Source organism: Poecilia mexicana, unplaced genomic scaffold, assembly GCF_051168715.1.
Source record: "Poecilia mexicana isolate PSO_F unplaced genomic scaffold, ASM5116871v1 scaffold_18, whole genome shotgun sequence".
NCBI classification, from domain to species: Eukaryota; Metazoa; Chordata; class Actinopteri; order Cyprinodontiformes; family Poeciliidae; genus Poecilia; species Poecilia mexicana.
Window position 1 is genome coordinate 7,347,049 of NW_028263387.1, and position 14,427 is coordinate 7,361,475.

A 14,427-nucleotide genomic window follows, 5' to 3' on the forward strand; every position below is an offset into this window, starting at 1 on the left:
TGTTCTGGGTCAACACAACCAAAACAAACATACGTCTGGCACTAGTGAGAAAAATGGCTCGTGCTGAGCCCATTTTTAAGGAGTGTCACCGGCAAATTGTCCAAAGACAAAAGAGAAATCCGACAACCCCCTAAAATCTGACGCCATTCGCATTTCAAAAACAAGTAGTGCTCAGTGTCTTGTCCGGAGGTTTTTATGTTGTTTCCTTCAGTGGTTTGTAGTGCAGCGCCACCACAGGTGAGGAGGTGAACAGGCGTTGGACGCAGTGTTGTTTGAAAGTGAACCACACCATATGGACATGTAACAATGTTGCAATTTTGGTCCCAAATCAAAGTAAGAAAGCGAAGACTCCCTTTGTGACATCAAATCGTAGATGAGTTGCAGGTAAAATTGAAAATAATTGCTCAGACCCAAATGCCTGTCTAACATTAAACCCCCATCTTTCTAGTTATGATTTAGCTCTGTGGCTCACAGTTCAACAACATTTTCTCATGTAGTCATGCGACTGCTTTGCATGACTATGCTTCACCTTCACTACGTGCAGTAAGGACCTTTGGCTTCCTGTTCTTTTCAAAAGAAACCAAATAACATATTTAAAAAGCCCCCTGCTTGGTTTGATTGTTAGCTTGCTAAAAGATTTGAAACCTTTGGTGAAGTCCTAGTAACTTCACTCCTTTCCCCATTTAATACTTTTGCATTTTTATATTTTCCCTCTTCTTCAAAGCAAATGCACAGTTAAAAAGTTGAACTGAAGTAGTACGACATATGTTGAAAAGGCCTGATGAGCAATGGGTGAACCAGAGCTTAAAACAGCGGGAGCTCACATCTTCTCAGACAACAATTACCTCAAAGCTAAAACTCAAGGTTACTTTTTCAAAAGCTGAATTTGCAATACAAGAAAGTACAATTAAATTAATTGAACTATTACCCCACCCTCATTACGCCCCCTACCCCAAAACTGGTTAAGCGATTTTCCCACGAAAGAAAGAAAAGTGTGTTAGCCACAATGTTCCACCGCAGTCACATCGCTGCTCGCCACAATGGTGAAATGTCAACAAAACAAGCTCTTGATTCCAGTCAGCAATGTGAAAACTTTTAGTTCATGACCACAGACTAAAGTCATAGGTTAACATGCAGTCATTTGATTGGCTGTTTGCTCAGAGCCAGGATACCTGGTGGTCATGGTAACTGACTATAACTTCAGCAGACACTGACCTCCTCCTGTCTCTTCACAAGACCAACAGTAGAGACGGACCAATCGTGAAAGGTGAGTAAATATATCCTCTGAGTTATAATTTGAATCTGAAGTTGATTATTTCCAATCAATAATAAAATATCTCTAATGAAACAACTTTTTAAATTATGATTTAGGAATTTTTTTAACGTCCTAGTCACAGCTTCAAAGCGCGCCGCTGTTCAGAGCAACAGAATAGCGACGTAGTAACAAAACGTTTTGAACTACATTCAGTAACTTTGAGTTTCTGCTTCTTCAGACAAGAAAATGCAAGTCATCCTGCTGATCGCTGTCATGTGCAGCTGTGCTGTGGGAGACGAGGATTTACACAACAGATGGCCCTGTCAGCCGACCAATAAGCGAAAAGCTTTCAAGAACTTTGAAAGAAACCACATCCTTCCAAAAAACTTTGATACTAATTCAACATCTGAATGGCAGAGGTGAGAACAGCCTAATATTATGAAGTCACTGAGCTTGATTGAGAAAGTATGACTCTAATATTAAAGTCAAAACTAGAAACTGTTTCTTTACATCCAGTTGTATGTCACCCAGTTCAGTCTAAGTTCAAATCGGTTCTATATAATCAAATTTTATCCTCAAAATCAAACTCAAGTGGAGTGGAAATGGATTTGCTCCCCAAATATTTATTTTCTTTTGGCTTAAAATAAAAATAAGCATTTAAACCTTTAAGATAATCAAACTAATGTTACAAATCATGCAACGATGGAGGGTGAATACAAACATTGTACCTGGATTATCATTAAATAATGATTTGGGAGAAAGGGTCTCTAAACAAACTTTTACAAAAAAAAAAAAAAATGTTTTCTACATCTTTGATAAAACTGTCACCATGTCATGACAGAATAATATGAGACAAGTAATCTGGGAAAAAAATTAAGCTCCTCCTCCAACTCTTCCGAATGCTACTATAAGCATACTGCTCCTTGTCAGAAACAACAAAGGAGGGTCTTAGTGCTGTCAATCATAATCATGTACGTGCTAAATGCAGACAAACAACTTACTTTTCTAGAAAAACAGTTTTTTGGTGGTGCCTTCATGACAGGCTCCCTTTTTCTGAACCAGTTCTAGTCCAGCTGTGCGAACACGAGGATGACTGGCCGTTCATGTAAAAGACTTGTGGCATAATTGAAATAAAAAATATGAAGCATTTAAAATGAAATATGTGGAATGTATTTTATGACATATTTATTTCTTTGTCTAGACACATAACAGGCTTGAATCGGAGAAACCCAAAACAGACGTTCTTTGAGTGGTCAAAAGCCAACCTTGTCAAAAAAATTTGCAAAGGCGGAGGCTGGAGTGTGGACGGTGACTTGTGCACAAGCTTTTCAAAAATACCCGTGTATGAGGTGACGACATCGAATGGCACGGTTGAGCAATTCAAAGAGGTAAATGAATCACATGTGACTGTGGCTTGTGACAAAGTCGGAGGAAAGTGCCTTCCGGTTCATTTTCATGGAAGTCATCAAAACAAAAACCATTCCAATGTTACCTGCAGTCCTGCTCTTGCTGATCGTTGGGCTGCCGAGAAATTTAATATCTCCATCACGATTGGTTGAGAGATGGTTAGAAATACGCTGAAAATGCTTCTGTATGCTGATGCTTTTAGCCGCTCAAACGCTTCACCCTGCTCTTTGGAACCGTTTGAAAATGGAAAGCTTGGAAATGTATACAAAATGTGAAGAATATCATATGAATCGTTCATATGTTGATGTTCTTATGAACTGTGCTAAGAAGTGGCATGTCTTTGCATGTTGTCTAATAAAGCTCACAATCAAGAATTAACTGAATTTGTCCTGTTATTATACAATCACTGCTATGTTTTTAAAACATATCTGCAGCTCTAAGATGTTTTTATTCCCTTCAGTCTTTCTTTCTATGTTGCCGGAAGAACAGTTCCTGACTAGAAGAACAGTTCTAGTCAGGGTATGACTAGAATTGAAGCACAGTCAGGTTCTGGTGCAAAAAATAAATAAATAAAATTGCTTTTGTTACATGTTACACGCCTCAATGTGATTGATACCCAGGTAGTGTAATGTTTGTAGCTTCTACAGTGTGTATCATTCAGGACATGCTCTGTTTCTCAGCTCCAAGAAGATTATGCAAATATAAGCAGAAGTCACATGAAGTTTCAAAAGCTTAGAAACTAAGATAATTGTGTGAAACTTACAAATCTCATCATACAAGCCGGAACCAATATTAACCGGGAGTACGGTTAGTATTGGTTCACACATACTCTGAACGATCAGCATTCAGGATGCTCAGATGTTGCTGGAGTAGAACCGGCAGATTAACACTCACCCTGGTTTGACTCATGAAAGGGTTTTTTTCCTCTGTCCTCTGTCTCTACATGCTCATCCAGGAGGAGTGATGGCTGAAAATTAGAGCCTTGATGCAATCTGTTAGGTCTTGTTTGATTAAAGGGAGTTTCTTGTTAAGTTGAATAGGATCAGTTGGAACGTATGGATGTGACGACTGGATTGAACTTACAGTGCTGTTAACTGCCAAAGAAAATAAATTGGATTCTTGCCCTCTTTCAAGATGGTACACATGGTTGAAGAAAAATGTTAGCCCCCAGTCTTGCCTGCAGACATCCATTGTAAAGGACATCATATCTCACCTACCCTAAGAACTCAGTCTATATAAAGAATCACGGCTTCCACAATGAGAAGAACTTTCTTTAAATGCTCCAGACCCAGATTCAAGAAAAGGAAAAGATTTGAAGAGAAACATTAAAGTGCTTCTTAGAGTACACAATATTGCATCTACGACTGGGTTTGGAAACTTCAATTACTAGAGGTAAGGATTCAATGTCAGAACCAATCTAAAGATGGTATCTATGTTTGTTTTCAATGATTAATTCCTAATTCAGCTAAACTGTTATTTAGGTTTTTTTTTTTGTTTTTTTTTATATTTGGAACTCAGAGCAAAAGAAATGGGTGTGGTGGTAAAAGAAAAGGAGGTATAAATCTAACAACTGAAATGACGGATGTCTTCAGATAAAACAACACAACACTGTGGACTGTCGTCTTCAGTCTGAGTGACTAAAGCTTATTTTTCGACCTGCTTGTTGTAAAAAAGCATAAACAGAAAGTGTCTGAATGTACTAAGTGTATTTGCTTTCTATTTTTTGGTTCTGGTGAGTTACAGACTCTATGAGGAGCAGCTAAGCTGAGAACAATGAGGAACCGTCAGGATTTCCCGCTTCTTTCATTCTCGCCGCGCGCAAAGTTTAAAATTCCCACGTGATTTCTTTTTGAACTCAGCACTTCCTACTTTACCCTCTGAGCCAAACAGCCAATCACAGCTGGGGGATGACACAGCTCTATTTGCATGCTGGGTGTATAATAGCGACCTCACCGCCAACAGCGAGTCATTCGTTGCTGTTAGATCCAGTGAGGAAACATGCCGGAACCCGCCAAGTCTGCGCCCAAGAAGGGCTCCAAGAAAGCGGTCACCAAGACCGCCGGCAAAGGAGGCAAGAAGAAGAGAAGGACCAGGAAGGAGAGCTACGCCATCTACGTCTACAAGGTGCTCAAGCAGGTCCACCCCGACACCGGGATCTCCTCCAAAGCCATGAGCATCATGAACTCCTTCGTCAACGACATCTTTGAGCGCATCGCCTCCGAGGCCTCCCGTCTGGCTCACTACAACAAGCGCTCCACCATCACCTCCAGGGAGATCCAGACCGCTGTGCGCCTCCTGCTGCCCGGTGAGCTGGCCAAGCACGCCGTGTCCGAGGGAACCAAGGCTGTTACCAAGTACACCAGCTCCAAGTAAACAGCTCTGCTGTTTACACACAAACCCAACGGCTCTTTTAAGAGCCACTCACTACATCTGAAGAGCGATTTTTCCTTATCTGTATAAATGATGCCACATACAGAACCTTATATGGATTGAAATGTCCTGAAGTGGATTAAATGACTTAAAAGGTTTATGGTTGATGTACAATCATCTTAATTCCAGACACAAAAGGTCTATAGTAAGAATAGAACACAGTAGTGGGTTTGTCTAAGAACTGAACAATATTCTATTTAACCACTAGCCTAAACTAAAATGGCATTAAGTATATTTATGTAGGGTAAGATCCATTTTCTTCAATTCACATCTTTGTAGAATAAAGCATAGTTGAATGCTGTTTAATGTATTTAAGGCTAAATGTATTTTGACCAAAGGAAAAAGTCCATCCTTCAGCTACTAGAATAGGGTTTCAAAACGTCCTATGGCAGGTTTAATAAAGAGGATTGTCTAAGCCTAGTTGAATATCTTGACTAGAAAATTAAAAGTAAAGATGCACATTGTGTGGTTTTACCCATGCTTGTGAGCTAAAGTACAATACTATTCTGGATCTGGGCCCTAAAACTCCAAGGGTTGCAAATGGCTCACAGGCCACTTTTTCTTTTTAGAAGTATCAAATGAAGTGAGGGTGAAATACTGTAAAGCCAACAGACATGATTTAATTCTATATTTTTGACCTTATACTTAATTCAATCTAACAAATATCCTTTGGAAATTTGCATGCTTAGTCTTTCATTGTAAAACTGCTTCTAAAAACACAGTAAAGTTCACAATAGTGCAACTATGGTGGTAATGTGTTAAATTAAGGGGAACAAGCTCTTAATGAGGTTGTGTGTGGCTCTTAAAAGAGCCGTTGTGTGTTAGTTGGAGCTGCAGCATCTAAGCTCTCTCTCCGCGGATGCGGCGGGCCAGCTGGATGTCTTTGGGCATGATGGTGACCCTCTTGGCGTGGATGGCGCACAGGTTGGTGTCCTCGAACAGACCCACCAGGTAGGCCTCGCTGGCCTCCTGCAGAGCCATGACGGCGGAGCTCTGGAAGCGCAGGTCGGTCTTGAAGTCCTGAGCGATCTCTCGGACCAGACGCTGGAAGGGCAGCTTGCGGATCAGCAGCTCCGTCGACTTCTGGTAGCGACGGATCTCTCTCAGAGCCACGGTACCGGGCCTGTAACGGTGAGGCTTCTTCACGCCGCCGGTAGCCGGAGCGCTCTTCCTGGCTGCCTTGGTGGCCAGCTGCTTCCTGGGAGCTTTGCCTCCGGTGGATTTACGGGCGGTCTGCTTGGTTCTGGCCATGCTTCTGTTCTCTGATCACGATCAGGAGAGGAGAAATGATGCAAACCGCCGAGGCTCCGCTGCTCTTAAGCCGAGGCTCTGGGCGTCACTCTGTGACGCTGCAGCTCCGCTCCGGATCCTGGTTGGTTAGCGGCTCCTCCTGGAGCTCAGCGCCGCCCAGAGGCGTCTCCTCCCGGCTTAATGTCCGCCGCTCATTGGAGGAAGCCGCGTTTAAAAAGTCCGCCTCTCCGTCCCGCTCTGCTGGGAGCTTTTCTGATTGGTCGCCTGCATCATCCCGCTCCTCTCCGCGGACATAAAAAGCAGCTTTCAGCCGCTGCTTCTCATTTCTTTCTCGAGTCTCACCTCCATTAAGAAGCAACAACAAAATGAGTGGCCGCGGAAAAACCGGAGGAAAAGCCAGAGCCAAGGCCAAGACCCGCTCCTCTAGAGCCGGACTCCAGTTCCCAGTGGGCCGTGTTCACAGGCTGCTGCGCAAAGGCAACTACGGCGAGCGGGTCGGTGCCGGAGCCCCCGTCTACCTGGCCGCTGTGCTCGAGTATTTGACCGCTGAGATCCTGGAGCTGGCTGGGAACGCCGCCCGCGACAACAAGAAGACCCGCATCATCCCCCGTCACCTGCAGCTGGCCGTCCGCAACGACGAGGAGCTCAACAAGCTGCTGGGTGGAGTCACCATCGCTCAGGGTGGAGTGCTGCCCAACATCCAGGCGGTGCTGCTGCCCAAGAAGACCGAGAAGCCCGCAAAGGCCAAGTAAACTCCCCGATACCCGCTGAAAACGAACAACGGCTCTTTTAAGAGCCACACACTTTATTTTGAGAGCTTGGACTGCTGCTGTTGCTTTGACGATATTACATTTTTCACTTTAAGAATTAAAATTTTAATTGTCACATTAATTTTAAAGACTTATGATTATGGGTCACTTAATTGGGCTTTAATTGAATAATGGCACAACAATTATTCTTATAAAAGCCTAATTGAATAACCAACTGAAGTTTCTTGTTTTAAAACCTAGAAAAGAAAAACATGCAGTGACTGATGTGTCAAGCTAAATGTTTGACATACTAATGCATAAAGTCTAAATATCCTGTCTTCATTAAACAATGACTGGATCAAACCTAGAAGAGGAAACAGAAGAGGGGGTTGAGACACGACCGCAGATTTGATACTCTGAAATCATACCTATGTTACTGGCATAATGGCATCTCAACTGTGCCTATGCTACCCTTCATATGGTGCACATAGTAATAATCACTATTCATAACTACTAATACATCTAGAGAATACAGTGTAAGTTGACTTGTAAAACATTTAACCACTCCATTCAGAATGTCACATTGTTATATTTTTGTATTTATTCATGCATTTAGATATCTTAAAGCTGTTTCCTGTTTATTGATGGTAAAACCTAAAACTCAATTTCTCAATCAGAACCACAATTTCCTGCAATTATAATTTGGACCTCATTTAGATTTCCTATTTCCAGATTTTTGATTTGAAGTACCTCTGTATAAATATTTTTTTGCATTTCCCCTTCATTTTCAAAGTGTGGTTTTATTTTCATTTTATTTAAAATCTTCCTTATGGGTTAAGCTATGTTGACAGATGTGCACCAGTTAGCTTTTTGCATTTAAATATTCATAGTGGTCCAATTATTTGGTAGTTCAGTAGCTATGAAAGCAGAGTCATTGGAGCAAGTGTCAGTTTGTACTTTAATAGTTGAGTCTAAATATTTTACAATGTGGAACAACCCACAGCCAAAGTCAGCTATCCATTTAAATAACACAAGTCAACTGATAAAATATATAGATTGTGAACACGTTATAGTTTTAAACAGACTATGCAATAAATTTAAATGGATTTGTAGAAAGTAAACTGCAGCCTTGCCAGTTTCATGTTACTTAGGAATTAGTCATTGTAGCTTTTAGTTTCCCTTGAAAGTTGGAGGTAGAAAACCAGATGAAATTCAGCTCGTTAGAACGTGTGTGGCCCTTAAAAGGTCCTTTACCTTTTTAAGTAGTTTGAGTATATATGAAGCACAGCTCAAAGAGTTGGCTTACAATAGATGTAGCTTTTATTATTAAAGTTAGACAGGAAATTAGCTTCTTAAAAGACGTGTGTGGCCCTTAAAAGGACCGTTTTGTTGTTTTGTCAGTATGAGGAGCAGTTTAACCTCCGAAGCCGTACAGAGTGCGGCCCTGCCTCTTCAGAGCGTACACCACGTCCATGGCGGTGACGGTCTTCCTCTTGGCGTGTTCGGTGTAGGTGACGGCGTCACGGATGACGTTCTCCAGGAAGACCTTGAGCACACCGCGGGTCTCCTCGTAGATGAGGCCGGAGATACGCTTGACTCCCCCGCGACGAGCCAGACGGCGGATAGCGGGCTTGGTGATTCCCTGGATGTTATCACGGAGAACCTTACGGTGACGCTTGGCGCCTCCTTTACCGAGTCCTTTGCCTCCTTTGCCTCTGCCGCTCATGTTGGTATCGTTCTAGAAAAGTCTGAAGCGATAATGAGGGCTACGCGGATGAAGCACCGCCTATATCTGTGAACTGCGGACGTGAAAGAGAACAGGAGAGGAACCGAGCTTAACAGAGCCAGTCACGTCATTGAAATCGACTGAAAAACTTCGTATTTTCCTTAATTTGCCTTTTTATTTTGGATTCCTGGTGTAATTTATTTTAATTCATTGTCTGAAGAGTACCTTTTATTTGCTTATCGAATTCAACATTTTTCTAATGTTCAATTAAAAATCTTAAAAATATATTTAAGTAAATCGCATTTTTAATTAAATCTTTACAAATGATCATTTGTTCCTCACACAGAATGTGTTAAGCGCTTTCAGTCATAATAAATAGCCTTTTTTATGTATTTTCAGTGGAAGTGAAATAAAAATTTCAGTTGCAACTGAATCAGTTCAATCTGAGCTATTCATTTCTTAAATCAAGTGCATGCAGTTTGAGTTGATTTTTGGCTGCTCATCAATGGCAGTAACATGCAATTGTACAATTGTTCTTTGAATACATTTTGACAAATAACTACATTTTGGAATAAAAATGTACAATCTCAAAATGTGGCTTGGTTATAGGTAGCAGTAGTAGGTAGGTGTAATTCTAAGAAAAGTAATTGGATCTGTTGGCAGATTAAATCAAATAGTTTCACTGTGATTGTGATTAGAGGTATTTATATATAGTAGTAACGATAAAATCTCTATGTGGTTACACGCAGAAATAAAAAGCTGTTAGAACTGTGTCGTCTATATTTAAGGGATTAACGTTGTCCCTGGTTAATTCAATGCAAGGACAGGATGTGCTCTACAGAGAATAAGTGTTGGCTCTGAAAAGAGCCTTTTGGTGCACTGAGTGCGGGTTGAAGCAGCTGTTTATTTCTTGGCCTTCTTCGCTGCGGGCTTTTTGGCTGTAGTTTTCTTGACTGCGGGTTTCTTAGCTGCCTTAGGCTTTTTGGCAGCCACGGCCTTCTTGGGGCTCTTTGCGGGCTTTTTCACAGCTTTCTTAGCCGGAGCCTTCTTCGGGGACTTCTTGGCAGCTGCAGGTTTCTTAGCGGCGGGTTTCTTGGCTGCTGTGGTCTTCTTGGCGGCGGGCTTCTTGGCCTTGACGGGAGCCTTCTTCTTCACCACCTTCTTGGCCGGTTTAGCGGCTTTGGGCTCCTTGGCGAGCTTGAAGGAGCCGGAGGCCCCCGTGCCCTTAGTCTGGCTCAGGGTTCCTTTGGTGACCAGCTTGGTGACGGCGGTGTTGATGCGCTTGTTGGCCTTGCTCACGTCCACTCCTTTCCCGGCCAGCACCTTCTTGAGGGCCGACAGGGACATCCCCTTGCGCTCCTTGGACTCGGCCACGGCGTCCACGATGAGTTTCGGGAGGCTGGGTCCGTCCTTCTTGGGCCGGGGAGCGGACTTCTTCTTCGGGGCTTTGGCCGGAGCCTTGGCCGGCGCGGCTGCTGGAGCTTCCTCTGCCATGTCTGTCGGACTGGGTTGTTCCTCTGAACGTACCGAGCTCAGAGCGGGAGGCGGGACTTATAACACATATGAGAACCGTGAAGAGACAACTCGGTCCGCTGCTCTGCTGCCGCCTCGAACAGCGGCTCCACTTTGTGTTTTCTCCGCCAACATTTAGTCTCAAAATACTCCGAAAACAAACATCTTACAAGACCAAAGTTACTAAAGCAGATATAAAAGTCTCCGTTCTTCAGACTGAGCTCATGTTTGACACCCATCATGTTTTTCCTTTGTTCCAGGAGCCTTTAAAGCGGCCAGATTCTCGCCTTCGTTGTGCCTCTTGCTGGGAGTTTTCTTCGAATTTCGCCTCCAAAAACATCCCAAACTATCTTAAGTTGCATGTAATAATTACGTTTCTAGTAGCAGACAAATGAAGAGACATAATCACGGTGAAAACGTTGCGCTGAAGCGATCCAGTGATTTTTAAGAGGAGCGTTTTCCGCGGATGTAAACACACCGCTTCCCCGCTGCTTGAGGCGGACTGCTCCCAGAAGATCCGCTGAATAAACGTCCCATCTGCGCTAAATATGGATTCAGCAGCAGATGCAACGAAAAACAATATCATGGCTCGTCCTCATCCGCAAATAAACATCTTTTTTGTTACCTTACACATTCGCGCGACCTCTCACTCCCCTTTTAAACATACTTTTTGAATTAACTTGCAGACAGATTTTCTTTCACGAGGTCATGACTAATATACTATATTCTAAAATCAGGACATTTAAGAAAATTAAAATTACTTTTATTTTGATGAAACCAAAGTCGTATTCATTCAGGTAATCATATAGTTGCTGTCAGAACCCCTCATTTTTTCCATGTCCTCAGTTCCATTAAGGTGTCTTCATCAACACAGTGGTTTCTGGAACATAAGTAGTCATATAATTAGCCTTCAAGATGTTTCAAAAAATATGACACATTCAAATGTATATTCAAATATAATAACACTAAAACATTTGATAGAATCTCTGACCATCTATATTTTGAAAGTTAGACTAAGATCATTTCACTGTATGTAAAAATCACAAAATGAAACCAATAGGATGTATGATGACTGATGATCAATGTATCGATACCGCTTTCTTTTTGTCACATTCCTCACCTAGAGGAATGAACTCATGAGACTTGTGGTCTCAAATTGAGCAGAGAGAACAGATGCATGTGTTGTCCATCAGACAGAAGAGCTCCAGCAGTTTACTGTGCTGTGCGCATATCCTTTCTTCCAAGTCCTCCACAGGTTCCATGAGCTGATGCCTTTTCAGACGCGATGCCGTCAAATGGGGCTCCAGAAGAGTCTCACAGTAAGAAGCCAAGCACACAAGGCAGGACTTTGCCGCCTTTAGCTTGGTTTTATTGAGGATTAGAAAGGTGGCTATACTCTTAAATATCTAAGTAAAAGAAATAACGCACAGAGACGTAGTTCTTGCTGCTAGGCCATAGACGAGCTGGAGATTTATTACACTTCCACGGCTTCCTCTTTACAGTTTCTTCAGTTCAATACAAAATCTTCATCATCATCGTCTTGTCACAAAAAATCTCCTCGAAGTCTTAATCTCGACCTGTTTTATACTTTTCCATCTTCATCAGTGTGTGTTGGAAAGTTTCAACCAATGGCGTGCAACTGTTGTTTTGCAGAAAGATTCTGGCACGCTTTATACTGAGTGTGTATTGGACGACCTTTAAAATATTTTGGACCTCACGAACTCAACATCTGCTCCATTTCAGAATTGCTGAATAGAACAATTTATCTCAAATTGTTGATTTTATCTTGCACAAACAGACATCCTTTCCAGTAAATTCTGGCTCCATTTGCGCTTTGCACGCAAATGGAAGGAAAGAATTTGGTCAGGTTGACCTGGTGCGAAGCCAAAGTCTTCGCCGAGGCGCCAGTGTCATTTTTCCGCCAAACAACTCCTTAGATAGTATTTCCGCTCTTACAGTTTCAGTGCAGACATCGCAGGGAACGTCTCCTGGCTGTATAGCTTGTTGCTCAGATCTGCTGATCTGAGCAATCAGATTCTGGATAAAGGTGTTGATGCTCAGTCGAGGTCTGGTGGGAAAATGCTCCTTGCACACCGGGCAGTTGAATAGAATGCTACTGTCCCAATGTCTGTCAATACATTGTTTGCAAAAGTTGTGTCCACACGGTGTGCTGACTGGATGGATGAACACATCCAGACAGATGGAGCACTGAAACTGATCCATAAGTTGAGAGGTTTGGCCAGCGAACATGTCTGCAGTGTGTAAAAAAAATAATAAATAAAGATTAGCAATGATCTACTGTATACAGCCTGAAATTCAGTTTTATTACACTTAAACAGTTGATTTGGTTTTATTGATTTAAGGTTCTGTGGAGGGTGATTATTTTATTAAATGTGGTAGAAAGAAGTCATACCGCCTTCAGTTTGTTCGACAATCAGATACATCCATCCGTCAAGGTGTTGAATGCTAAACAAGCTAACCAGATGTACACTAAAATTACACCTGTCAGCTAATATGGAGTTTGCGTGACTAATTGTCAAACACCTTTAAGACTTTGAACATTCACAACTAACATAAAATCCAAATATTTTCTCACTCTACATGGAGCTGAAGGGTACTGATGAGTCACAGTAGACATGGAGGGTTGATACAAACAGGCTCAATCCACATGACTTTACGTAGAAACACAGACACTGTCCAGCTAAACAAAGCAGCACTAAATGCAACAGCATCCATTGTGAAATTGTAGATTTTTTTATTTCTACTAAGAGAGATGAATCCCACTCATGTAAATGTTTTTAGCTTGAGTTGTCTGAAAGACAGCTAAAAGAAACGCATATTTTAAGACTTAGCCATTAAATACTCAGATTAATCATTTAACTTCCTATGTAGACAGTAGACAGATGATGTGACATCTGTCTACTACAGGTAAGGGAAATATTAATGGAAGTAACTTCATGATCACAGTATTTTGAAACAATAGGTGTCAGGAGACCCTGATGAAACTAAACTCCCGTTAGCAGGTGTTGGCCTAGGAATTTCAGACTTACTGTCAAAGAGATGCAAAACATGTTTTGAACTATTAGCTTAGATTAATCTGTATCATAGTTTGTGAGCCATAAGTTTGTTGATAGCAGCTAAAACATTCATCAGTTAAATCTTACATTGTTAGAGCAGTTTCTGCTGCTGGAGAAAAAAATGCAATAGCCAATATGCTAAAGTTAGCATAACTGCTGAGCATCAAAACAAAAACTAGAGCAGAGTTTATTAAAGACTGTATGTATGGTGTAATGATAAAGCTTTACATGTTTCAGGTGAGACATTGACAGAATATCACAGTTGCTTTCTTAACTGATTTAATGCATGTAGAAGAAGCCTACTGACACTTAGTCAAATTAGTCAGATGAATTTAAAGTACAATCCTGATTGGAAGATCTCTAGTTTTAGTCTAAAAGTAAGACAACAAAGCTTTGTGTTGATGCTGGTTGTTCCAAAACAGTGAATAATGTTAGTTGTACTTACCAGTTTTAAAGTGAGTTTTTAACAAAGAAGAGATTAACTTGAAACGTATTCTTCTTGACGACTAAAATGACAGAGTGATTGTTTTGTCGTCACTCAGTCATTTCAGGAATGTGACTCTTAAACTTGCCCTTCAACTTTTGCTCCTCCTGTACTTTAATGGTTTATTTTTAGCTCTCATGGTTATTGCATTACATTAAAAACATGATCCGACAGAATATTATCTTCAACTTAATGGAGATCGTTTTTCTTATCTTTGGTGTTAATGATTTTGATGATGGCACTCGACAAAATGTAATGTCTGTTACTAGTTTCTAAGATGGTAACTGTTGTTTTTATGAGGTTTTATGTTTGTGTTTCATCAGGTAAAGCACTTTGAACTGCTTTGTTGCTGAAATGTGCTTATACAAACAAATCAAGATTTAAGAGATTACCACAAGCAATTCACAAAAAAGTTCAAGTTAATACATAACCTAATATAACCACAGAACCCTTCAGAAATATATTTTTTAATTGAGGATTTTTAAGAATGCATGTTCTGTTCCCATGTCATCTTTACAGTATAACTTCATTTTGAA

At 41.3% G+C, this 14,427-nt stretch overlaps 4 protein-coding genes, 2 long non-coding RNA genes and 1 pseudogene across 6 annotated transcripts; 3 read left to right on the forward strand and 4 right to left on the reverse strand.

Annotated features, from left to right (window-relative positions):
• The first annotated feature begins 1,164 nt into the window (after positions 1–1,164).
• Positions 1,165–3,036, forward strand: LOC106933404 (uncharacterized). Its single transcript, XR_015766278.1, has 3 exons — positions 1,165–1,267; positions 1,494–1,674; positions 2,457–3,036. It is a non-coding gene; the product is annotated as an uncharacterized LOC106933404 (long non-coding RNA).
• A 1,591-nt stretch (positions 3,037–4,627) lies between these two features.
• Positions 4,628–6,379, forward strand: LOC106933410 (histone H2B 1/2). Its single transcript, XM_088016279.1, has one exon. The coding sequence runs from the start codon at positions 4,661–4,663 to the stop codon at positions 5,033–5,035; it is 375 nt and encodes a 124-aa protein (XP_087872405.1). The 5' UTR covers positions 4,628–4,660; the 3' UTR covers positions 5,036–6,379.
• Positions 5,903–6,374, reverse strand: LOC106933405 (histone H3). The gene has a single exon (XM_088016277.1). The coding sequence runs from the start codon at positions 6,341–6,343 to the stop codon at positions 5,933–5,935; it is 411 nt and encodes a 136-aa protein (XP_087872403.1). The 5' UTR covers positions 6,344–6,374; the 3' UTR covers positions 5,903–5,932.
• A 255-nt stretch (positions 6,380–6,634) lies between the features above and the next one.
• Positions 6,635–8,180, forward strand: LOC148153989 (histone H2A-like). Its single transcript, XM_088016278.1, has one exon. It carries the CDS (start codon positions 6,709–6,711, stop codon positions 7,093–7,095), a length of 387 nt encoding a protein of 128 aa, XP_087872404.1. The 5' UTR covers positions 6,635–6,708; the 3' UTR covers positions 7,096–8,180.
• Positions 8,181–8,389: 209 nt separating this feature from the next.
• On the reverse strand, positions 8,390–8,961 carry LOC148153990 (histone H4). Its single transcript, XM_088016281.1, has one exon. It carries the CDS (start codon positions 8,816–8,818, stop codon positions 8,507–8,509), a length of 312 nt encoding a protein of 103 aa, XP_087872407.1. The 5' UTR covers positions 8,819–8,961; the 3' UTR covers positions 8,390–8,506.
• A 144-nt stretch (positions 8,962–9,105) lies between these two features.
• LOC106933409 (histone H1 pseudogene) lies at positions 9,106–10,360 on the reverse strand (annotated as a pseudogene).
• A 1,408-nt stretch (positions 10,361–11,768) lies between these two features.
• Positions 11,769–13,960, reverse strand: LOC148153991 (uncharacterized). Its single transcript, XR_015766280.1, has 2 exons — positions 13,853–13,960; positions 11,769–12,582 (listed from the first exon to the last, which is right to left on the reverse strand). It is a non-coding gene; the product is annotated as an uncharacterized LOC148153991 (long non-coding RNA).
• Positions 13,961–14,427: the final 467 nt, after the last annotated feature.

Coding starts and splice junctions, on each gene's coding strand:
- LOC106933410 (XM_088016279.1), top strand. CDS start 4,661: ATGCCGGAACCCGCCAAGTCTGCGCCCAAGAAGGGCTCCAAGAAAGCG.
- LOC106933405 (XM_088016277.1), bottom strand. CDS start 6,343: ATGGCCAGAACCAAGCAGACCGCCCGTAAATCCACCGGAGGCAAAGCT.
- LOC148153989 (XM_088016278.1), top strand. CDS start 6,709: ATGAGTGGCCGCGGAAAAACCGGAGGAAAAGCCAGAGCCAAGGCCAAG.
- LOC148153990 (XM_088016281.1), bottom strand. CDS start 8,818: ATGAGCGGCAGAGGCAAAGGAGGCAAAGGACTCGGTAAAGGAGGCGCC.